Source organism: Anomaloglossus baeobatrachus, chromosome 3, assembly GCF_048569485.1.
Source record: "Anomaloglossus baeobatrachus isolate aAnoBae1 chromosome 3, aAnoBae1.hap1, whole genome shotgun sequence".
Classification (NCBI taxonomy): domain Eukaryota; kingdom Metazoa; phylum Chordata; class Amphibia; order Anura; family Aromobatidae; genus Anomaloglossus; species Anomaloglossus baeobatrachus.
The window spans coordinates 454,382,813-454,409,530 of NC_134355.1; the positions used below are offsets into that span (position 1 = coordinate 454,382,813).

General features: G+C 42.9%; 1 protein-coding gene across 1 annotated transcript in view; it reads right to left on the bottom strand.

Moving 5' to 3' along the window:
* The window catches only part of LOC142297271 (putative cation-transporting ATPase 13A5), a gene marked incomplete at its 5' end in the record, with an annotated part of 197,502 nt that overhangs the window by 13,491 nt on the left and 157,293 nt on the right, over window positions 1-26,718 (bottom strand). Inside the window, 4 exons of the mRNA XM_075341526.1 lie at window positions 1,712-1,800; window positions 8,224-8,393; window positions 12,167-12,341; window positions 12,470-12,542. Coding sequence (XP_075197641.1) covers window positions 1,712-1,800; window positions 8,224-8,393; window positions 12,167-12,341; window positions 12,470-12,542 — 507 coding nt within the window. The remainder of the gene's footprint in view (window positions 1-1,711; window positions 1,801-8,223; window positions 8,394-12,166; window positions 12,342-12,469; window positions 12,543-26,718) is intronic.

Here is a 26,718-nt window from a genome sequence, read left to right on the forward strand (position 1 = left end):
TGACAGTGAAAGAGAGAGACAGACAGGGAATGAGAGAGACAGACAGGGAATGAGAGAGACAGACAGGGAATGAGAGAGACAGACAGGGAATGAGAGAGAGAGACAGATAGGGAATGAGAGAGACAGACAGAGAATGAGAGAGACAGACAGGGAAAGAGAGAGACAGACAGGGAATGAGAGAGACAGACATCGGAAAGAGAGAGACAGACAGGAGAAAGAGAGAGACAGACAGGGAATGAGAGAGACAGGCAAGGAAAGAGACATACTGACAGGGAAAGAGACAGACAGACTACATGGACAGTTACGCACACTATACATTACCCCATCTTGCAGTTCCTGATCGGTGCATAGCAGGAGAGGAGCCACTGGGACCTGCACGGAGGCTGCAACAGCTGAACAGCTACAGAACCTGCCAGTTCACCAGTCATGTGATCAGGCACATGATTAGTCAGATGACCTGACAGGTTCTTCACCTCAGCCTCCGTTCTGCTCCAGTAGATTTCCTGTCCTGCTCTGCACTGATCAGATAGATCGGTACAGAGCAGGAAAAGAGAGGCCAGCTCTCTATTAGTGACCTGGACCCTCCTCATTTATCTGATGCTGACCATGCCCCCTGGGGCCCACTGAGCTGAGGAATGAAAGGTGAGAGGCCTGGGATGTCAGTGGCAGGGCCTCCCTCCTGGCTTCTATTCACAGGGCCCCTTACAGGAGTCATGTAATGCCCTGATGGTGGTCCTAAGTGTGACTGCTAGCCCAAGCGTTGTAGTCGCCGGAACACAGCCTGGGGTTTACAGGACTGAAGACGGCGAGTGGGCTCCCCCAGCTGTCCAGGGCCATGGCATTTGCCCATGTGCGCCGGGTGCTGACGCAGGCCCAGGACTTCAAAGCAGCAATTCATAATTGGGCAGATAACATTCAAACAGCAGATAACACTGTGAGCTTGTTCTCTGTAGTTTTAATTAAAAACTAAGTATCACCTTGCTGGAATAAGGGTCTCTATCTGAATTTTTTGTTGCTCTTAGATGGGGCATAAAAGACTGACAGATTTTTTTAAAGAGAATCTTCCACCAGATTTGTACATCTACTCTGACAGCAACATCATGTAGGGGCAGAGATCCTAATTTCAGTGATGTGTCACTTACTGGGCTGCTTAGTGTAGTTTTGATAAATCACTGTTTAATCAGCAGTATATTATCAATAGAGGACTACTTGACCTGCTGCCAGGTAGTCCAGTATATTCATGACCTTATCTTTCCCTGAATGTTTTCAGACCCAGACCATAAAAAAAGAAAAAACCTTTTACTCACCTCCATGACCCCTGTGCTGATTAGTCCTGGGATGGTTCTACACAAGCGCACAAAAAGTCACGATGTCATGAAGTGCGCTGTGACCTTCTGTGGCAAAAACGTCCTGTGCCTCATCAGAGCTAGAAGTACTAGCCTAGCGTGAGTAGCCTTGGTGAGTCAGCTATTGCAACAGTGATAAAAAGATGTGAGGAGCAGAGGGGTTGGGGAGATGGGCAGTATGGCCTGCAGTCACCAATTCAGCACCAATTTGCTGAATCAATGTGAAACCAAATTACATAAAATGTAATGTTTCATGAAATAGAAAATTAAAGCATTATGTTTTCTTTTCATAAACTGAAAATAGACACTTGAACAATAAAATAAGATTTGAGTTTTCCTTGTTTATGTAATCTAGAATACTTTACCTCCATAGCAGTGTATAATGTATCAATATCAGCGAAGATGACAAACAAATAAGCCACAATTTGGATTATAATCATAATTGACAGCACATCTGAAAAGAATAAAAAAAATAGTACCATCAACATGTGTATATACAGATTTGAAAGGTGCAAGCAATAAATGATAAATACTAACCCATCTTTACACTACAGGAGTAAAACAGTGGTGCACATAAAAGAAAGACAAGCCCATGGGAAATTATTATAGTGCCAAGTTTAAAAGTTTGACATCCAGTCTATATGGGCCTGGAGTTCCTCAACAGAAGAGAAGGTAAAAAAAGAAAAAAAAAAGACAATGGCCTTGATTCATCAAGACTGACATTTCGCATGCCAAACTTGATGAAGGGGCAGGGTGGAGTGTGAGGCTCTCATTTCAGAAATTCATTGATGGATTGTGCCTCTTAATAAATCAGTGAAAGCAAGGTGGCATGCGCCTCATGTCAAATCTTACTCCAGTGCCTGGAGTCCAGGCGTAATTATTCACTGCAGTGGACACCATATACAGTTAGGTCCAGAAATATTTGGACAGTGACACAAGTTTTGTTATTTTAGCTGTTTACAAAAACATGTTCAGAAATACAATTATATATATATAATATGGGCTGAAAGTGCACACTCCCAGCTGCAATATGAGAGTTTTCACATCCAAATCGGAGAAAGGGTTTAGGAATCATAGCTCTGTAATGCATAGCCTCCTCTTTTTCAAGGGACCAAAAGTAATTGGACAAGGGACTCTAAGGGCTGCAATTAACTCTAAAGGCATCTCCCTTATTAACCTGTAATCAATGAAGTAGTTAAAAGGTCTGGGATTGATTACAGGTGTGTGGTTTTGCATTTGGAAGCTGTTGCTGTGACCAGACAACATGCGGTCTAAGGAACTCTCAATTCAGGTAAAGCAGAACATCCTGAGGCTGAAAAAAAAGAAAAAATCCATCAGAGAGATAGCAGACATGCTTGGAGTAGCAAAATCAACAGTCGGGTACATTCTGAGAAAAAAGGAATTGACTGGTGAGCTTGGGAACTCAAAAAGGCCTGGGCGTCCACGGATGACAACAGTGGTGGATGATCGCCGCATACTTTCTTTGGTGAAGAAGAACCCGTTCACAACATCAACTGAAGTCCAGAACACTCTCAGTGAAGTAGGTGTATATGTCTCTAAGTCAACAGTAAAGAGAAGACTCCATGAAAGTAAATACAAAGGGTTCACATCTAGATGCAAACCATTCATCAATTCCAAAAATAGACAGGCCAGAGTTAAATTTGCTGAAAAACACCTCATAAAGCCAGCTCAGTTCTGGAAAAGTATTCTATGGACAGATGAGACAAAGATCAACCTGTACCAGAATGATGGGAAGAAAAAAGTTTGGAGAAGAAAGGGAACGGCACATGATCCAAGGCACACCACATCCTCTGTAAAATATGGTGGAGGCAATGTGATGGAATGGGCATGCATGGCTTTCAATTGCACAGGGTCACTTGTGTTTATTGATGACATAACAGCAGACAAGAGTAGCCGGATGAATTCTGAAGTGTACCGGGATATACTTTCAGCCCAGATTCAGCCAAATGCCGCAAAGTTGATTGGACGGCGCTTCCTAGTACAGATGGACAATGACCCCAAGCATACAGCCAAAGCTACCCAGGAGTTCATGAGTGCAAAAAAGTGGAACATTCTGCAATGGCCAAGTCAATCACCAGATCTTAACCCAATTGAGCATGCATTTCACTTGCTCAAATCCAGACTTAAGACGGAAAGACCCACAAACAAGCAAGTCCTGAAGGCTGCGGCTGTAAAGGCCTGGCAAAGCATTAAGAAGGAGGAAACCCAGCGTTTGGTGATGTCCATGGGTTCCAGACTTAAGGCAGTGATTGTCTCCAAAGACTTTCAAAACAAAATATTGAAAATAAAAATATTTTGTTTGGGTTTGGTTTATTTGTCCAATTACTTTTGACCTCCTAAAATGTGGAGTGTTTGTAAAGAAATGTGTACAATTCCTACAATTTCTATCAGATATTTTTGTTCAAACCTTCAAATTAAACGTTACAATCTGCACTTGAATTCTGTTGTAGAGGTTTCATTTCAAATCCAATGTGGTGGCATGCAGAGCCCAACTCGCGAAAATTGTGTCACTGTCCAAATATTTCTGGACCTAACTGCATCTGTACCCGGTGCAAGCCCTACAAGCAGATTTCTCACAGCAGTCTGTAATCGATTCACATAGTCCCTCTACAACCTCTCACAACATAGCTCCACATCAAACTCCATGGCACCCAAAGGCATCTCAAGGCTCGGGCCCACTGGTCCAGGAAACCATTATCCAGCCCCATTTCCGTGAGATGGTTGGATTGTCATTGTAAATAAGCACTTGAACCTTGCCTCTCCCCCCATCTCATTGTAGATTGTAAGCTCTCACGAGCAGGGTTGTATTTTTTTCCCCTCTAAATATTGTATTTCTATAACTGTTACTTGTTTGTATATGATCCTCCTGAATTGTAAAGCGCTACGGAATATGTTGGCGCTATAGAAATAAAGATTATTATTATTATTATTATTATTAAACCGATAAAGGTCTGTTTGAGACTGAAATGTTTTCTCTTTATATTTTAGATTACCAATATACCATCAATAAATCACCATTGATATTTTTACCACATAGGAGTGCCTGGTCTCTATTTCCTGGGGTAAGATTTATGGTGTAGTGAACACCATTGCTAGTCATAAATTTGATAAACAAGGGTTGACACGCTCCATTATACCACAGTGATCACATCACTTTGTTAGAGTTGGTCAAACTTGTCGTGAAAACTTGAAATATTGTAAACTTCTTGCGCAAGCTCATGTTGGGCACAAATATTGTGACTTTTCATAGCTTTTTACACAGATTTCTGTTGAAAACGTTTTGATGAATCAGCCCAATGTGTTCCTGAAACATTTCAGAGATCCCCACCAAAATCAACCAAATTTACTATGCTCATCTCATGTTGTTGTGTGGGGACACAACACCCCATCAAGATTTGGTATTTTCTGGAGTGTGGATGTGGCTCTATTAAAGACTTAGCGATGTACTGTATATCCAAGCTGGATATTATAGTTAGAGTGTCTTGTGAATCGCTAAGGAAAAAGATCAGGCTACCACCAATTCCTCTTGTACGACTTCAGGAAATGAATGAAACAGAGCATCAATTTCTTTAGGAAGGTGGATAGTTATAGAGAACTTTCTTCGAGATGTAACACATTCTTGAAATCAGTCTATTAAATCATTTTCCGAGGGAAGACTGATCAACACAAGTACTCACCTACTAACAGTTAACAGTATAGGACTAGACAGAAAGGGGCTCCCTAACCAATTCTTCCACATACTCTTCAAATCCTGAATGTTCCAGGGGCTCCTTCTATGAACTCTGAGATATAATTCCTTCCATAAATTTTCTATTGGATTTAGGTCATGTGATTGGCTGAGCCATTCTATCAGCTTTCTTTTCTTTCTCTGTGATCAATTGAGCGTTTCCTTGGCTGTGTGTTTGAGATCATTGTCTTGCTGAAATGTTCACCCTCATTTCTTCTTCATCATCCTGCTAAATGGCAGTAGATTTTTATCAAGAATGTATTCTTTACATTTGTTCATTCATCCTTGCTTCAATTATATGAATTTTGCCAGTGCCGTATGTGAAAAACAGCCCTACATTATGATGTTGCCAGTTCCAAATTTCACTATTGATATGGTGTTTTTGGGGGTGATATGCAGTGCTTTTTGGCTTTCAAATATGGTGTGTATTATGGCATCTAAAGAGTGCAATTAGAATCTCATCTAAACAGACTATATTCTCCCAGTATTTCAAAGACTGAAAATGCTTGAAAATGCATTTGATTCAGCAACGGAGTCTGTGGGGTTATCATGCATACAGGTATCTTTGATACAATTGAACCTGCTGATTCCAAGTAGGGATACGCAAACCTGAACCGTAAAGTCAGTGTCCAAGTTAAGAGTTTCAGTACTGCTCGTATGTTAATAAAGTTTATTTGAAGGCTGCAGCACAGCCAATCAACAAGCTGTGGGTACTTCTGCTGCCATCACAGCCATGCCGAGTACGGACATAGCTGTGATTGGTGAACAGCCTATTTTAGATAACCAGTGCAGATAAAGCCACATCGGCAGGCTGCAACCCTCAGCTGTTAGCTTTACCTTGGCTGGTTATCAAAAATGGAGGGAATCCCAAGTAGTTTTTCAAATGATTTAAATAAATATTTTTTTAAAAAACAGTGTGGGGCTCCTCATATTTTTGCAAATGTAGATATGTGATGTTAGTATGATGCCCCTGGACTACCAGGTCATCACAGGCCTCCCGTGCTGTATCCACCTCCTTCTTGGTTTAGGGTCCCTAACTATATGGTGTTGCCTACATCAGCTAATCAAATCCTAGATACACTCTGCACCACACCCACCAAACACACCAGTGGACGGCTTGAGTGGAATAGAGTCACCCACCTGGGGGGTTGCAGAGGGGAGGTCAGGAGTGTCAGAAGTAGAGATTCGAGTCTGAGAAGTGAAAGTGAGAGGAGGTGAGGAGCAGGATCTGGCGAGGAGGACAGCCAGCGGCACCATCACCGGGCTGGGACCAAGGCACAACGGGGTATGTGGACCCTAGGTCGGGGAGTAGCTTCAGGCAACCCGATAATTTACCCGAGGAGAACAGAGTCTTCAAGAGCCATTCCCACCCACTCCAAAATCGGGGTACTAGCGCAACAAGGGGGATAGGACTTCCCACCCAAAAAGGTCCAGAAAATCCTAAGCGTGAACCCTGAGAGCAAGCTCCCACACTTAGCCATAGTGGGGAGCGGAACTCGGCAGGTTTCATACTACCGGGACCAACAGAGAAGTAAACTTAGTGCTAGGAGACAGGTCACGGATCACCAGGCAGCACCATTGGAGACGGGACCCAGACTAAGCTCCCCTCAGCAGCAGCGGTATCCAGAACTTTGGTTTATCCAGTTGTCGATGTCAGCTAATGGACTGAGTGAGTATGCAAGTGAGCCCTTTACATCCAACGGCACTCCTCTACCATCACCGAGTCCCGGGGTATCCTCCCTACCTGTAGAGGGTCACAACACCTGGCTGCTCCATTCCATCATCCCCGGGTACTCCCAATTGCAGTGGTGGTACTCCTAATTACCACATACCAGGGGTGATGTCACGAACTCTAATAAATCTCTTGTAAATACCCCCCATCATTTGAGTGGCCACACGACCCCCGGGTCCGGAGACCTCGAGTCACTTCGGATCTGGATCAGAGCAGCTCAGCTGCTGGCACAGGGGCAGCACATTAGCGCCATTTTGTGCATGGTAAAGATAAGGGAAGGTGCTGCTGCTGTTGCGCTAGTGTCTGTGAAAAATTTGCCAGTGAACTATCTAACTAAGTATTGGTACTTTTTAGTGCCTGCTCAAAATTTGCCAGTGAACTAGCTAAATAGATATTGGTACTTTTTAGTTGTTGATCAAAATTTGCAAGTGAACTAGCTAAATAGGTATTGGTACTTTTTAGTTCTTGCTCAAAATTTGCTACTACTGATGATGTTACTAACACAAGTGCCTTGCTGCTAAAACAATCAAATTTTGGGTGCACTACTGTTACTTGTCTGTAGTGGCAGGGGTCTCAGAGCAAAAGGCCTACACCTGTCACTCATCCACCTACCTTTTGTTTTAGAAAAAGGAAATGCTGGGCCAGACCCTGTGTGGTGCATGACTCATTTCTGACTGCTGTGAAAACACACTGTGGGAATTGTGGGGCAATTGCGGAAACTGTCCTGCCCCCGAGAAAAAGGCCTTTTTATGTACATTATGTACACATACTTACATGCCTAGCAACGTCGCTGTGGCCGGCAAACCGCCTTCTTTCTAAGGGGGCGGTTCGTGGAGCGTCACAGCGACGTCACACAGCAGCCGTCCAATCAAAGCGGAGGGGCGGAGAGCAGCCGAAAGAAAGTGACGTCACCTCGTTGCCGGAGGACGCAGGTACAATGTTGTTCCTCGTTCCTGGGGTGTCACACGTAGCGATGTGTGCTGCCTCAGGAACGACGAACAACCTGCGTCATGCAATAGCAACGATATTTGGGATTAGAACGACGTGTCAATGTGATCAACGATTAGGGGAGTAATTTTGATCGTTAGCGGTCGTTCGTACGTTTCACACTCAACGACGTCGTTAACGAAGCCGGTTGAGTGTCATGAATTCCGTCACCCCAACGACATCTCGTTAGCGATGTCGTTGCATGTAAAGCCCCCTTTACATTGCGCATCGAATATTCGCATATCGGCGACCTATTTGGAAAATATTTGCGAAGCCGAATATTTGAGGTATTTGATCATCCCTAGTTACTTTTCAAGACACACTATTGAGATTTTGGTATTTGGCTGCTAACTTCTAAAAGAAAAAGAATTAAGAAAACAAATAAACATACTGTATATATTTAAACTTACAGTTAGTATATAGAGGCTGCCTGAATGGCCTTCCTTTGGCAAACACAATTTCTTCAATAATTAGATGAAAACCAGTTATAGGGAACATTGTGGTCGTTAAGAAGTTTTCTGCGTATCCATGTTCTCTCAGTGTAACATTCACTGTGCTCTGGTTTAATGGAAGACATGCACTGTGGATAAGAATAACAGCAATTATGATACTGTTGTGTTCTCATATGAGTCTATTAATATTGCCAAAGGCGGTTTCCTATATTACACTCAAAAATTAACTGCTTCACCCCTGGGTGATTTCACATTTTTCGTTTTTGTTTTCTCCTCCCCTTTTTCCGAGAGCAATAATTTTTTATTTTTCCATCAATAAAGCTATATTTGGGCTTGTTTTTGCGCAATGAGTTATACTTTTCATGACACCATTTATTAAGCCACAGATAGTACTGAAAAACAGGAAAAAATACTAAGGGTAATGAAGTTGCAAAAAAGTGCTATTGCAGTGTTTTTTTTGTTTGCTTAAAATGTTCACTGTAGGGTAAAAATGACCAGCAAATTTGATTCATCAGGTCTGCACGAGTTTGTAGACACCAAACATGTATAGTTTTACTTTTATCTAAGTGGTGGAAAAAAAATTGTCAAAAAAGGAATTGCGATTGTTGTAATTTTCCGATACCAATAGTGTTCTCATTTTTTGGGATCTGGGACTCAGTGATGGCTTATTTTTTGTATCTTCAGCCAATATTTTTAAATGATATCATTTTGTTGTAGATACGATGTTTTAATTATCATTATCATTATTATTATTTTGATTATTATGTTTTGATATTGCATTTTATATTATTAAAAAAACGTAATTTTGGCATTATGATGAATGGGGAGAAATGTTTAATGAGTAAAGGGGGTGGAAGAAACCAGGGGCACACGGTGCAATTTTTTTCTTTTTCCTTACCTTTATTTGCGAATGTTCCTGCTGCCAATCATGGTACAGCAAACATGCACAAGTGTCATACACAAGGGCTTGTGTCATTGGCTGCCTAAATCACATGTCAATCTGCATATAAAATGCGGACATGAGGCACCATTTTATAAATGTGAAACATTAGGGAAGGTGCTACCGCGAGCGCTGCTAAACTGATAGCTTAGCTAGTTAGGTTTAATGATAGGTAGTTGAGATAGATAGGAGAGCAATAGTGTAAAATAAGGACGTGCAGTATAAAGAAATGTGTGGGCCAAAATCGGCGTTTAATGACAGAAGTAAAGATAGGTACTAAAATAGCTATTGCTATGGTCATGGTTATCTCCCTGTTTTTGGAGACTAGTGACAGCTTTAGGACTGGAGCCTCTCATCTCCATCTGGCTCTCTACATTTAAATGTTTTTTCGGTTCTCTTAGTACTGAAACGGTTAATGTCAGTTTTGCTGCTAACAGCATTTCCAGCAGTTCCTAGCTGAGTGTGTCAGCTGCAGCTGCTTTGTAGCCATGCCCTTCCGGTTTAAATAGCGGTGTTTCCCAGCAATCCTTGCTAAAGATACAAATCTATTTGTATACTGGCCCCCTTGGTGAAAGGAGCTGCAGAGTATTCCAGAAGCCAGACTTTACCCTTTTTTGTTGCTGCTTTCCCCTATTTGTTGTACCTTTCCTTGTGTTATATTAGTGAAGCGTTAGGGCTAGCATTTTACACCAGCCAATGCACTAGCCAGGGAAACTATAGGGTTTTTCTCAGGGATTTAGGTTCCTGCTCAGCGACAGGCATGGAGGCTGTATAGGACATGGCTAGAAGTGTAGAGAGAGCTGCAGGTGATGATAGGAGGTATCCAATCTACCGCTCTCACTAGATATAGGGTCCACCATTGTTATTGTGTCTCCTGTGTTCCCCTATTCTTGTTATATTGTCTGCTGTATATTTGTCATGCGTCAGTCGTCTGTTGGTCTGAATGTGTAAGCCATGTGTAAGCGCGACTGCCTGTTCCAAATTTTGTAGTGAAACACATTTCTATATATTGTTAGTTACTACTCCATGCTGTAAATTTGCTAGAGAAGTAGCTAAAAAGGTCTTGCAGTTTTCATTCTTTAAAAGAAATGAACAATGCAAAAGTAAGCTCATGCAAAAACACATATATTAGCTATATAAATAGTTTTTATGGCAAATCTTTCCATGTCCTTTTTATTTTCTTCATAATATGGAAATATATTTTGAAAATGCCTTAACCCTTTCCTGCATTAGTACATGAATGAATGAACCTTCTGGGAAGGGAGTCCACATTTGTGGAGGGGGCATAGGGGCAGAGCTTCCTAGACACACGGCTATTGCTGGCTATTTTAATAAGAAGGTATCAGTCACTAACAGCCGCAGCTGGAGCTGAGTTGTGGTTGGAGCAGGTAACCATTTAACTGTTGTTGACACCAGGATTTAAATTTACCCACACCGATGTTTACATACACTGTCTTCCATCGGCCCCCTGCAATGCGATCACAGGGAATCGATAGATTACTATAGCAACCAAGGGTTTTCTGAAAACCCTCATTGCTGTAATCTTAGGTGGACTTTACACGCTGCGACATCACTAGGAATTGCTAGCGATGTCGAGCGCGATAGCACTCGCCCCTGTCGCACATGCGATTTGTGGTGATTGCTACCATAGCGAACATTATTGCTACGGCAGCTTCACACGCACATACCTGGTCGGGAACGTTGCTGTGACCACCGAACAATCCCTCCTTCAAGGGGGAGGTGCATTCTGCGTCACAGCGACATCACCGTGACGTCACTAAGCGGCCGGCAAATAGAAGCAGAGGGGCGGAGATGAGCGAGACATAACATCCCGCCCACCTTCTTTCTTCCGCATTGCTGGCGGGACGCAGGTAAGGAGATGTTTGTCGTTCCTGCGGCTTCACACACAGCGATGTGTGGTGCTGCAGGAACGAGGCACAACATCGTACCGGCAGCAGTAGCGATATTATGAAAAGGAGTGACGTGTCACCGATCAACGATTTTTGACGTTTTTGCGATCGGTGATCGTTGCTCCTAGGGTTTACACACTGCGATGCCGATAACGGCGCCGGATGTGCGTCACTAACGACGGGACCCCGACGATACATCGTTACCGATGTTGCAACGTGTAAAGCCCGCCTTAGTACTACAGGAAAGATCTGCCATAAGCGGAGCTCCATAAAAGACCAAGAATTTCACTAGAAATAGTGATGAGTGAATTTTAAATATTCAGGTTCGGATTTTTTGTACCGAATACCTAGTACTATTCTAGTATTCATCATGAATAATGAACCTAATGTAAGTCAATGAGGAACCCAAGCATTTTTCTGGGAAATCTTCAAGATAAATACTCAGGTTCTATATTGACTTGCATTAGGTTTGTTATTCATGATAAATACTGGAATAGAAGTAGGTTCTCGGTACGAATAATCCGAACCCAAATATTTTAGTATTCGCTCATCACTAACTATGAACTTTAATACAGTGGCATATTTGGTAACACCATAATCAGACATAATCAGACTGCAATCATGATTACATGTCATAATGAAAGCCATAAAAACAAAACCCAAAATAACAATGGCGAAATTGCACTTTTTTTTCTCCGTTACATCCCATTTTATTTATTTTCACATCGTTCAGTACTTTATATGGTAAAACAAATGGTGCTGTTCAGAACAACAACTCATCCTGCAAGGAACAAGCCCTCAAGCATCAATGTGGACGAAAAAAAAAATGTTTTGGCTCACGAAAGAGGATGAGAAAAGTGAAGGTGAGAATCGAAAATTAAAAATGCCCTGGTCCTAGAAGGGTTAATGCTATAATATATAACGCATCATTTGTACATATACAATACCACTCAATTACACACAAAAACCTTGCAAAAATATGAATTGAGCTCATTGCACATGGCTGACCAAGTAACCAAGTAGTTGTTGTGGCTGCAGTGAATAAATTTACCTGAAGACATCTGTTTCATTGTACCATGGCTGCTGCTGAAGCAGAAAGAAAGCTGTGGTTTGGACAATCACAGAAAAAGTAAGGTGCATGAAAATGGAAAGTAATAATGGAGGGGAGAGAAGCTGTCCCGAGGGTCTGTAAGGAGCCAGTTTTGGGGCTGGACGGTTTAAACTCACTAGAAAAAGAAAGACAATTATTGTTTGTAAACTCACAAAAAAGTGACAGAAATATGCTACTAAAGTGTGTACAAAATGGCAGCCACAGATCTGGGAATAACTGGATAAAATATGGAAATTTACTCACTAGTCAGGCTAACTGTGATGTTTATTGCCAAATCTTGCATGAGATACTGATAATTTCCAAGAAGTGTATTTTTCTGAAGAAGAAAAAAAAGATTCATACATATTTCATAAATATAAATATCAAGCTATTTTGACTAGGTAACAGGTATTGTATTAGTGGGAACATGTCAGCAGGTTTTTGCTACCTTTTCAGACAGCAACATAATGCAGGCATGGAGATTCTGAATCTAGCGGTGTATCACATAGATTACTGGATACAGCCATTCTCACATAATCAACAAATTTAGTTTAAGTATGTAGCTGAGCTGGGAGAGCTGCCTCCACCCACACAGGCTCTCAATGGAGATTGTAGATTGACTATGAGGTGTCAATCACTTCAGAGATGTGTGGGACTACTCTGCAGTGCATTTCTAGTTCTGCAATGTTAACCAGAGAGTAATAAAGCCATTAGTTTAAGTAAACAATAGCACACACACAGATAAGAAAGGCAAAGTTGCTTTTTGTTTATTAACCCCTACATCATGCTGTCCTCAGCTTCCATAGCAGAAACATGCTGACATATTCTTTTTAACCATGGCCAATGGTGTATAATAGTGTGATATATCTTCAAAAGTGACACTAGCACTTGTTCCCTCTACATTCAGTAAGGGAATATTGCCCTCATTCCCCCTCTAAGTGCATTAAGTAAGAATGAATACGATGGCTTAGGGTTTAGTAAATCAGGTAGCATTGAGGGTGGATTCTAATTATTCTTAATTGGCATTCTAAGATGCTGCATAAAATCTTGCATTTAGCATTTCATGTAAAAACAAATGTTTCCTCTAAATCAAGAAAAACTCTTTAAGGCTATGTACCCACGTTGCTTCTTTCATGCATTTTTCATGCTTTTTTCCTTGCTTCTTTTAATCAATAAAGCAAGGAAAAAGCATCCCAGCAATGCCTATGAGAATCCTGAATTGATGTGCACATGTTGCTTCTTTTTCCTTGCAGTTTTTGTTGCTGAAAAAATAAGCAGCATGTCAATTGTTTCTGGGGGTTTTTTTTATCTGAATTCTCCCTATCTCAAAAAAACATGAAAAAGAAGCATGAAAAAAGCATGAAAAGAAGGATAAAAGTGCGCTTTTTTCAGCAGCTTTTTTCCTGTCAAAACATGCTCTGCTGTGCAAAAAAAAAATTGCTATGTGGGCACACAGCCTTGAGGAGTTTTCCCAGGCTGAAAAGTCTGCAGTGAACCAGACTACTGAATTGTAATGGAGTGCCATGTGATTCTTCTGTATTCAGGGAGTAAATGGCTACCCATCATTAGAGATCATTATTAGAGATCATTAGATCATTATCATCATTATGATTATCATTATGATCATTAGACATCATTAGACATGAGTGATCTTGATCGATAAAGATCACCAAATTTAAAAATCGTTTGATCCTTGGCCGAATTGTTTCGGGCTTGGAAATCAGAGCAAATGTCTTCACTGTTTGATTTGGATCAGTAGCTGTTTACAGCTTTTGTAATAATTTATTATTTTGGCTACCGTACTGGTGCTGTATGACGAGTGGGGGTTCATTTTTGATCAGAGGATGAGGCCGGGAGAGGTCAGAGAAGTGGCAGATTTTTTTTTTCTTAAATTTATGTGTGGATGTTCCCTTCAGCCAATCAGGGAGCAGAAAACATCCACAATGTTCAGACACAATGGCTTACAGTATGTCATTGGCTGCCTAAGTCACATGTCGCTCTGCATATGAAATGCAGACATGCGACGTTGTTGCCATTTTGTGATTGCTAAAGCTTAGGGAAGGTGTTGCTGCTAGACAGTTAGCGTAGCTAGAGAATTAATCGTAGGCATTTGAGATAGATAGGAAAACGATAGTATAGAATAGGGAAGGGCAGTGTAGGGAACATTGTGTGCCACAAATCGGTATTTCATCATCTAGTGATAGCAAGTTTGAAAGTTTGAACTGGAGCACAGAATTAGATGTTTGTGGATCAAAATAGGGCCAAATATGTGTTCCAGCTTTAAATTGATAGTTCCGCCTTTAAATAGGGCCAAATGTGTGCTCCAGCTCCAAAGTACAATTTCTGCTTTTAAATACTGTAAGATCTGTAGTCCAGCTCCAAATTGCTATTTCTGTATCCAAATAGGGCCACATTTGTGCCTCAGGCAAAACATGGCAATTTCATCATCTATATAGAGATTGCAAAATCTGTGTTCCTGCCAGTGATTGCAATTTCAGCATCTAAATTCTGATTGCTAAAGTTATGGTCCTATAGCCTGCCACAAATAGGCATTTCAGCATATAAGCACTGCTTGATTAGTATGTGATTCTGCCCCAATAACTCATCAGGAAAAACGAAAAAATGCCAGCTCCCCATTTACAAAGTTGTCCAGGGTGCAGTCCCTAGTTTAGATCACGTATTCCCCGCACGGAGGTGGGTGAGCAGCCCACCACATATGTAATCCAAAAAAAGAGAGGAGAGTTTTCCAGCGAGGAAAAAAAAGTTTTAAAACATGTCTTTATTAATTAGCTTAAAAAATTATAGAAAAACCACCATAGGGATATGAGCCAAACAGGGTGGAGGGGACTACGCTTTTTAGTAGGTAACCTTCATCTTGGTTTATGCTGCTTTCTCTATAAATTTTAAAGATAATTAATAAAGACATGTTTTAATAATTTATTTGGACACTTTTTTCGTCTCTGGAAACCACTCATCTCTTTCCTTAGTATCTCATCAGAGATCAAAAAATTTGTACATTTGTGCAGGCCTCGAACACATATAGATCACTGGAGATAAATTCTAATTGATAACTCTGTGTCCATTTCCAAAAATTCAGGACAGACACCATTAAAGTGGCATCAAATGCCCCAGAGTACCCATAGCGTCGTGGCGCAGAAGTCAGGCATGTGCCATACATGATACAGGGTCTCGGCCAGCATTTATAGCTTTGAAATGAATTTATAATGAAGAGGTGGATGAGTGACAGGTGTATGCCTGGTGCTCTGAAACCCCTGGCACTACAGAGAACACACAACATGGAGACACAACTTGGAGTCTTCACAATTCAAAACATAAGGAGCAAACATTACTAAAGTGGCATTAATTGCCCTAATTTACAACTAGACTAATGGCACACAATGGATGCATGGGACAGGGCCTGACCCAGCATTTCTTAAACATTGATCAGCAAGAGGTGCGTTAGTTTGATGTGTAGGCCTGGTGCTCTGAGAGCCTTCCACTACTGACAACATGATAACCCACAAAAAGGAGACCCAGCTGTGACCTGCGCATGCCCAGCTGTTCAGGTCTTCCCCCAGTAATGTATATAATCTATAATCTGTGATAAAACCCTCACACACTGCATTGCTGCTTGCATAGAGGTCCTATTACACCACTGTTCCAATAGAAATAGATAGAACAGAAAAAAATCCTGGTAAGGATCACATCTAAGTGTGGGATAAAAATTAGCTTTTATTGAAAGTCTCAAATAAGTTTAGGAATCCTGGCATTATATTAAATGCAGTCCCAAAAGATATTGAAAATGAGAGATTACGCGTTTCGGCTAACACGAATTTATCATGATCTGAATGGTAGCAAAATCAAGTTCACATTTAAAAGGGATCATTAGAAAACATGGGAATTATGGGTAAGACTAATTAAAATTGGGAGGATCGCTCCCTAATGATCCACAACTAGTGAACCAGTTACTTAGATATACAAGGTGAATATACCTTACTACACCATATTATATGAATACACCTAAATAAAATGGGAATGGTTGGTGATATCAGCATCCTGTTTGTGGCTCATTAGTATATGGGAGGGGGGGAAACTTTTCAACATGGGTGGTGACCATGGCTGCCATTTTGAAGTCATCCATTTTGGACCCAACTTTATTTTTTCCAATGTGAAGAGGATCATGTAACACATCAAACTTATTGAGAATTTCACAAGAAAAACAATGGTGTGCTTGATTTTAACATAACTTTATTTGTTCATTAGTTATTTACAATTTTATGACCACTTATAAAATGCATTCAGAGTGCTGCCCATTGTGTTGGATTGCCAATGCAACCCTCTTCTCCCACTCTTGACACACTGATCGTAACACCTAAGAAGTAGAGTTGAGCGCGGTTCGTGGTTCGTGGTTCTCCAGTTCGCGGTTCGAGTGATTTTGGAGGCTGTTCTAGATTGAACTAGAACTCGAGCTTTTTGATAAAGCTCGATAGTTCTAGTTACGTTCGAGAACGGTTCTAGCAGCAAAAAGCCAAGCTAATTACTAGCTGGCTTTCCGCTGTAATAGTGTAAGTCACTCTGTGACTCACACTATTATGAAATTTCAGCGTATAGTGTGCGGGAACAGCGCATTCAGATCTCTGCTGTTGGGATAATCGCCATTTTTTTTTTTTCCTTGTCTTCCTTCCCTAAGCGCGCGCGTCTAGTGGGGCGGGCCAGCATGTCAGCCAATCCCAGACACACACACAGCTAAGTGGACTTTTAGCCAGAGAAGAAACTGCATGTGTGATAGGATGTCCATGTTACATGTCCCTGCATTATAAAAACGGGTATCTGCCTGTCCGGACGCCATTATCTGCCTTCTGCGTCTGGGTGTCAGTCACCGCTGGCGTAGCTCCTGTCTCGGATACTGCTGTGTACGCTCTACACACAGCGCTATACAGTATAGGGATAGAAGTTTCTATTATCCCTTTTAAGGGCTAATAACAGCAGGCTCAGAGCCATAGGTGACAGTCAGGTCCGTGGAAACAGATTTTAACAGCTACAGAAGATAACAGCGTCTGTGTAGCTAAGCTCAGGGACTTCCTCGCTGCATTTCCCCATTAGGAGAAATAGAAAGTGAGGCTTCCTTTCCTGTACACTGACTCACAACCCTGCCACTGTACCCTCCTGCCCTTTGCACACTCAAGCTCATTGTTACTAAGCCATTATACTAGCAAACACTGAGTAAACTTAGTGGCATCCTAAAAGTGGCTGTTGGACTTCCATTAGTGTCCCACTAGTGCAAATCTATTTGCAGCACCTCTGCATTGCACACTCAAACTTATTGTTACTAAGCCATTATATTAGCAAACACTGAGTAAACTTAGTGGCATCCTAAAAGTGGCTGTTGGACTTCCATTAGTGTCCCACTAGTGCAAATCTATTTGCAGCACCTCTGCATTGCACACTCAAACTCATTTTTACTAAGCCATTATACTAGCAAACTATGCTGCCAGTTTAAGGGCCGTAGTTGCATTGTCAGGGATAGTTATTGTTGTTTATTCTGCTGTTAATAAAGATAGACCACCGCTGCAATCTACACCACCTCTCAATTTTTACAACCACATTTTAAGTGCACAATCTTGTCGCAATCAAAATGAGTGGAAAAATGACAGATGCTGGTGGAAAGGGGAAGAGGCGTGTTGGAAAAGGAAAAAAAGGGTTTGTCCATGGGGAAGGTGGCAAAGCTCCATTAACATCTGCTGAAGATAGACCATCTTCCAGCAAAAGTAAGATGTCTACTACTTACCGTGGACAATCCGATGTGCTCCCTTTTTTACGGACACGAACAACTGGAACAAAGGTAGATGATGGCCAAAAAAAAAAAAGGCTTGAATGGATCTCAAGTGGTTCAACAAGTGCCCTCTCCGCCACCTCAACTACAGCATCCAAAAAACACCAGTCCTCGGAGTTGTCATCCCAATCACACTTGCTTTCTCCCAGCTCTGAAGTCTCCATCTGCCATGCACAGTATGGTGGAACTGAGATGGCTGAGTCTGCAGAGCTGTTCAGTCACACTATAGCCTGGGAATCAGAGGTCTGCTCCCAAGATACAGTGAGTACAGACCAGGAAATGGTCTGCAGTGATGCCCAGAACCTTTGTGATTCAGATTCAGGCCGTGATGAACAAGTTTCTGAGCATAATGTTGACCCTTATTCACAAACTGAAACACCTGTTGTAATAGACAATGAGGAACATACTGATGACGATGAGATGCAGATACCAGATTGGGATGAAAACTTAAATATTCGGTCAGGGCAAGAAGAGGCTCGGTCTGAGGGTAAGGGGAGTGCAAACACAACAATTGATGAGGAAATTCTAGATCCCACCTACTGTCAACCCACAGTCAGGCACTCGAGGAGGTCAACAGAGGCGGTGGAGGAGGATGCAACTGACGATGAAGTTACCTTGCGCCTTCCTGGACAGAGTCGGAGTACTGGTAGCACGTCTACAACTGCATCCTCAGCCACCATTGCAACAGGCAGTTTGCTTGGTAGGTCGACAGTTGGTTTGGAAGGGGAAACAAGTGCGTGTGTACAGCTCTCTCAGACATCGATAGCACCAATGTTGGATGAAGGCAACATCATGTCTACGCCTGCACTTTGCTCACAAACCTGCATTTTTCCAGGGACACCCTACTCAACACCATCTACACACAGCAGCCAGATCTCTGTCCCTCAGATGTGAACAAATAAAAGGCCATTTCCTGTGACCCATGACAATGCTAAGAGGTTGACTTTATCCCTCTGTAAGCTCTTGGCTACCGAAATGCTGCCTTTCCGCCTGGTGGACACACAGGATTTTAGAGACCTTATGTCTGTCGCTTTGCCCCAGTACCAGATGCCCAGTCACCACTACTTCTCTAAGAAAGGTGTGCCTGCGCTACACTAGCATGTCGCACACAACATCACCGCTTCCTTGAGAAACTCTGTGTGTGAACGGGTGCATTTCACCACCGATACTTGGACCAGTAAGCATGGACAGGGACGTTACATGTCACTGACTGGGCACTGGGTAACTATGGTGATAGATGGTGAAGGGTCTGCTGCACAAGTCTTGCCGTCCCCACGACTTGTGTGTCAATCCTCTGTCTGTCCAAGTTCCGCCACTGCTTCTGCCTCCTCCACCTCGTCTGGGTCCTCCACCTCCACCCCAAGCCTGCCTGGTCAGGCCACCGGCATTCTAACTGCGCAGAAGGAATCACGCACCCCTCATTACTATGCTGGCAGCAGAGCGCAATGGCATCAGGTGGTCTTTAGCTTGAAATGTCTTGGAAATAAGAGTCACACAGCGGCTGAATTGTGGGCACCTCTGGAGACTGAGTTTAATAAATGGTTGTCTCCACTTAACCTGCAGCCTGGTAAGGCCGTGTGCGACAATGCTGCAAACCTTGGTGCGGCCCTTCGCCTCGGCAAGGTGACACACGTGCCTTGTATGGCTCACATGTTGAACCTTGTTGTCCAGCAAATTTAACACACTATCCCGTCCTAGATGGCCTTCTGAACAGGGCACGAAAACTGTCTGCAAACTTCCGCTGTTCAACCACCGCTGCTGAGCGACTTGCATCGCTCCAGAAGTCTTTCGGCCTGCCGGTTCATCGCCTAAAATGCGATGTGCCGACACGCTGGAATTCGACTCTCCACATGTTACAGCGACTGTGGCAGCACCGTCGAGCCCTGGTGCAATACGTCATGATGTATAGCCTGGGCCAACGAGATGCAGAGGTGGGGCAGATCACCCTGATGGAGTTGTCTCAAATTAAGGACCTATGAACCCTTCTGCACAGTTTCGACATGGCGCCGAATATGTTTAGCTCTGACAATGCCATTATCAGCATGACAATTCCAGTCATTTACATGCTGGAGCACACGCTAAACACTATTCGGAGTCAGGGGGTGGGACAACAGGAAGGGGAGGAACTATAGGAGGATTCATATGCGCAAGACACAACAACATCACCAAGGTCCAGACGTTCATCATCACCAACGCAGCAGGCATGGGACCATGGGGGACAGGGATCAACAAGGGCGCATAGTAGCAGGCGAAGTGTTGAGGAAGGTGCAGGAGAACATGAAGAAATGGAGGATGAACTGTCCATGGACATGGAAGACTCAGCGGATAAGGGAGACCTTGGTCAATTTTCTGTTGAAAGAGGTTGGGGGGAGATGTCAGAGGAAGAAAGAACGGTTAGCACCTCTATGCCACAAACACAGCGTGGACTTGGTCCGCATGGCTACGCAAGACACATGAGCGCCTTCTTGCTGCACTACCTACAACATGACCCTCGGATTGTCAAAATTAGAAGTGATGATGACTACTGGCTTGCCACACTATTAGATCCCTGGTACAAGTCCAAATTTTGTGACATAGTTCCAGCCATAGAAAGGGACGCACGTATGCAGGAGTATGATCTTAGCTCGGCTTTTCCACCAAACAACCGTGGTACAGGGATTGAATCTCCCAGTTGTAACTTGACAAACATGGGATGGTCTCGTCATCTTTAACAGTCTAACCGTACCAGTAGCACCGTATCTGGTGCTGGTAACAGCAATTTTATTGAATCTTTTCATAATTTTTTTAGACCATCCTTTGCAAGGCCACCAGAGATAACAAGTCTGAAACATAGTCAACGACTGGAGAGGATGATACAGGAGTTTCTCCAAATGAACATCGATGCCATTACTTTGCAAATGGAGCCTTGCTCATTTTGGGCTTCAAATCTTGAAAAATGGCCAGAGCTCTCCACTTACGCCTTGGAGATTTTGTCGTGTCCAGCTGCCAGCGTTGTCACTGAACGTGTCTTCAGTGCTGCTGGGTGTGTGCTGACAGATAAGCGCACGCGTCTGTCCAGTGACAATGTGGACAGACTAACGTTCATCAAAATGAACAAGTCATGGATCCACAAGGAATTTACTACCCCTGTGTCATCCTGGGGAGAGTAAATGCTTGTGGATTTTGAATGTGCTTGATGCAAATCTAGCTGTGAAGTGTACAACTGGGGCACAAGTTCTGCCACTGAAGGGGTGGGTGTGTGTGGGGCCCAATTTTTGGAAAAAAGGGAGACTCCGCTTGGAGTATCCCTTGCTTGCTGTGTTTTTTAAAAGGTGCCAAGATGAGCAAGTCATGGTTCAGCAAAGACTTTGCTACCTACCCCGGGGTCATCCTGGAGACGGTTAAGTATGGCGTATTTTTGAATGTGCTTGATGCAAATCTAGCTGTGAAGTGTACAACTGGGGCACAAGTGCTAACACTGAAGGGGTGGGTGTGTGTGTGGCCCAATTTTTGGAAAAAAAAGGGAGACTCCGCTTGGAGTAACCCTTGCTTACAGTGTTTTTAAAAATGATCCAAGATGAACAGAGCTGGGATCAGGAAAGATTTAGCTACCTACCCCGGTGTTGTCCTGGGGACGGTTAAGGATGGCGTATTTTTGAATGTGCTTGATGCAAATCTACCTGTGAATTGTACAACTGGGGCACAAGTGCTGCCACTGAAGGGTGGGTGTTTTACATGATTTTAGAAGGGCATGCCATGCCTATATCTGTGTCTCATCCTCTTTTCCTTGTAACGCTGTTTTGTTTTCACATGAGAATTTTTTCTTGTCACTTTCCCATGTGTTTGTGTTGTGTTGTGAGTTGTTTGTCACCTTTTGGACACCTTTGAAGGTGTTTTCTAGGTGTTTTTATGTGTTTGTGATTGCCTCCCATTGTTTCCTATGTGGTTCGAGCGGTTTGCCGAACCGGTTCGCCGAACTGAACTTGAACGAGACCTCCGTTCGGCGAACCGAACTCGAGCCGAACCACGACCGGTTCGCTCATCTCTACTAAGAAGGAATGCTAGCACAGGCTTCCAGCAGCTGTTGTTTCAGATGCACATCTTGTATCTTCACAGCATAGACATTTGCCTTCAGATGACCCCAAAGATAAAAGTCTAAGGGGGTCAGATCGGGAGACCTTGGTGGCCATTCAACTGGCCCACGATGACCAATCCACTTTCCAGGACACTGTTCATGTAGGAATGCTCGGACCTGACACCCATAATGTGGGGGTGCACCAACTTGCATCTTCAGTGCATAAAGAATGGATACTTGAAGCCTGTGCTAGCATTTCTTCTGTGGTGTTGCTATCAGTGTGTCAAGAGTGGGAGAAAAAGGTTGCATTGACAATCCAACACAATTGGCAGCACTTTGAACACATTTTATAAGTGGTCATAAAATTGTAAATTACTAATGAACAAATAAAGTTACGTTAAAACCAAGCACACCATTGTTTTTCTTATGAGATTCTCAATAAGTTTGATGTGTTACATGACCCTTTTCTCATTAGAAAAAATAAAATTGGATCCAAAATGGCCAAATTCAAAATGGCTGCCATGGTCACCACCCATCATGAAAAGTTTTCCCCTTCCCATATACTAATGAGCCACAAACAGGAAGTTAATATCACCAACCATTCCAATTTTATTTAGGTGTATCCTTAAATGGCCCACACTGTATTACAAATGTAACTGCAAAGAATAGTAATAATGACAAATGTACATAGTATGTTTTTTTTAACAAAGAGATGACTAAGAACAGTAACCATTAATTAGTCAATCATATTAGTACTCAATAATTTTTCTCCTTCCATTCCGATCCCTTCCTTTTGTCCAATCAGAGGTTTCTGAGCACATGTGGGGTATCACCGTGCTCATAAGAAATTGGGTATCAAACTGTGTGGTCCACTTTTTGGATTGCTTCTTGAAAAAGTGAGAGATTCATACCGTCCAGTAAGCCTGACATCAGTAGTATGCAAAGTTTTTGAGGGCATTTTAAGGGATGACATGCAAAAATATATTGCAGAAAATAATATAATAACTGGCAGCCAGCATCGATTCATGAAAGATAAGTTGTGTCTAACCAACCTGTTGGGGTTCTATGAGGGGGTAAGTGCAAATCTGGATATTGGTAATGCAGCTGACGTGATTTATTTGGACTTTGCAAAGGCATTTGATACTGCACCACATAATAGCCTTATACTAAAACTCCAAAAGCAGGGATTATGGGAAACTATATGCAAACGAGTAAGGAATTGGCTAAAAGATAGGAAACAAAGAGTAGTCATAAATGGTACATTCTCTAAATGGGCTATAGTCAGCAGTGGGGTGCCGCAGGGATCTGTGCTAAGGCCGATTTTTTTAAATCTCTTTATTAATGACCTTGTGAATGGGCTTGATAGTAAAGTGTCAGTCTTTGCTTGTGATTGGGATTGATTCCTTGTAAAAGTGAATAAATTGAGGCTAAAGCAACATTTTTAGGTAAAATGTAATTTTTTTTTCATTTCACATTGCGTTCATTCCTGTGAAGCACTTGAAGGGTTAATAAACTTCTTGAATATGGTTTTCAGCACTTTGAGGGTGCAGTTTTTAGAATAGTGTCCCTTTTAGGTATTTTCTGTCACCTAGACCTCTCAAATGTGATGTGGTCACTAAAAAAATGGTTTTGTAAATTTTGTTGTAAAAATGAGAAATTCTGATAAACTTTTATCCCTTCTAACTGGCTAACAAAAAAAAAATAATTTTCTTAACAGTTGTTGATATAAAGTAGATATGTGGGAAATATTATTTATTAACTATTTTATGTGACATAACTAGAGATGAGCGAACCGGTCGCGGTTCGGCTCGAGCTTGGTTCGCCGAACCGAGGTCTGGTTCTAGTTCGGTTCGGCGAACCGATTCGGCGAACCACTCAAACCCATAGGAAACAATGGGAGGCAATCACAAACACATAAAAACGCATTATAAATGTACACATACAGTTAATAAACATTGCCATAACACTTACCTGTCCCCGGGATGCGTCTTGCACTCTGTCTCCCGCAGTTTTTCCATCGGTAATCGCTGCGTCCTCCCAGTAACCAGCAGTGATGCAGGACCTATCGTGATGTCAAAATAGCCATGTGACCAGTCACGTGTCTATTATCTCATTGGCTACAGACTGGTCACATGACTATGACGCATCATGCTAGGACCTGTCATTGCATCTCTCTGTTACACGGTGCACGTTTGTGTATCGCCGTGTACCGGCGACATGCTCTAGCACACGGTCGACTCCCCACTCTGCTTCCCCTTAAGGTACCGTCACACTAAGCGACGCTCCAGCGATCCCACCAGCAACCTGACCTGGCAGGGATCGCTGGAGCGTCGCTACACGGGTTGCTGGTGAGCTGTCAAACAGGCAGATCTCACCAGCAACCAGTGACCAGCCCCAAGCCAGCAGCACGCGTGGAAGTGATGCTGCGCCTGGTAACTAAGGTAAATATCGGGTAACCAACCCAATATTTACCTTGGTTACCAGCGCACACCGCTTAGCGCTGGCTGCCTGCACTCCTAGCCAGAGTACACATCGGGTTAATTACCCGATGTGTAGTCTGGCTATGTGTGCAGGGAGCCGGCACTGGCAGCGTGAGAGCGGCGGACGCTGGTAATGAAGGTGAATATCGGGTAACCAAGGAAAGGGCTTCTTAGTTACCCGATGTTTACTGTAGTTACCAGCGTCCGCAGAAGCCGGCTCCTGACCGGCTGACACAGCCGGTCAATAACGGAGATCACCGTTGCCATAGCAACGCGCTTGGTAGCGGTGACGGTGACGTCCCGCTACCAGCACGCAGCGGCACCGGCGGAATCATGTGGTCGGAGCAGCGTTGCTATGGCAACCCGTGCCACCGCTTACAGCCGGGAGCCTGTGGTCATTCTCACAGAGTGATTTCTGCACAGAGCACAGCGTCCTTTCTCCCATGCAGCTGTGCTGTCTGATGTATGTGTTGTGCTGCATGTGTTAAAGGAGAAAGAAGACAACAGAAGAGCAGGATCGTGGAGGGGTGACAGGGGGTAATAAAGATGGAGTCTCTAATGTGTCTATTTATTTCTATTAAAGTATTTTTTCTCTGTGTGGTGTTTTTTTTAACCCTTTATTGGAGATTCTTAATGGCCGGGTCAAATGTGCCTGACATTAAGAATCTCTGACTTAATACTAGCTAGTAAAACAAAGCTAGTATTAACTCATTATTACCCAGCAAGCCACCCGGCTTCAGGGCTGCTGGAAGAGTTGGATACAGCGCCAGATGATGGCGCTTCTATGAGAGCGCCATTTTCTGGGGCGGCTGCGGACTGTAATTCGCAGCAGAGGGGCCCAGAAACCTCGGGCTAACCTGTGCTGCGGATACAATCCCCAGCTGCTTAGCTGTACCCGGCTGGACACAAAAATGGGGCGAAGCTCACGTCGTTTTGTTTTTTTTAATTATTTCATAAAATTCATGAATTAAGTAAAAAAAGGTTTTCCCTATATTTGTAGTTCCCAGCCAGGTACAAATAGTCAGCTGGAGGTTGGGGGCAGCCATACCTGCCTGCTGTACTTGGCTAGCATATAAAAATATGGCGAAGCTCACATCATTTTTTTTCTAGTTTTTTGGCAAAAAAAATAAAAAATGCTTCCCTGGATTTTCCATTGCCAATGCAGGTAACACCAAGCAGTGGGGGTTGGCAGCCCGTAGCTGCTTGGATTACCCTTACCTAGCAATACAAAAAATGCAGTGGGAACCCATATATATTTTTTTTTAATTATTTATTTAAATAACTAAAAACAAAAAGAGCTTCCCTGTATTTTGATTGCTGGACATCACAGTGCTGTAAAAATTATTCTTTAAAAAAAATGATGTAGCGCTCCGTGGTATTTTTGATTCTCAGCGCAGATAAAGCAGACAGCTATGGGTTGCCACCCCCATCTGCCTGGCGTTACCTTGGCTGGCAATCAAAATACAGGGAAGCCCATTAATTTTTTTTATTTAAAAAAATAGTTAAAAAACAAAATGACGTTGGGTCCCCCCATTTTTGATAGCCAGCTAGGGTAAAGCAGATGGCTGTAGCCTGAAAACCACAGCTGGCAGCTTTACCGTGGTTGGGGATCCAATGTGGAGGTCACCCTAGGCTCTTTTTTTATAATTATTTTATAAATATTAATAATTACAAAAAAAAAGTAGGGTCCCTTCCAAATTGGATCACCAGCCAAGGTAAAGTGGACAGCTGTGGTCTGGTATTCTCAGGGTGGGAAGGTCCATAGTTATTGGTCCTTCACAGCCTTAAAATAGCAGGCCGCAGGCGACCCAGAATTGGCGCATCCACTAGATGCGCCAATCCTGGCGCTTCACCCCAGCTCATCCCGTGCCCTGGTGCGGTGGCAAATGGGGTAATAAATGGGGTTGATACTAGCTGTAAGGTCACCTGACATCAAGCCCAGCAGTTTGTGATGTCATAGTGTCTATCAGATACCCGACATCACAAACTGTCAGCACTAACAAAACAAATAGACGAAAAAAAATGTAGTTGAAAAAACACTCCCCAAAACATTCACTCTTTCACCAATTTATTGTAAGGAAAAAAAATAAGGGGGTCCCAAGATGACTCTGGACCGTCTAGAATATGGGGGGACACGCTCAGGGAA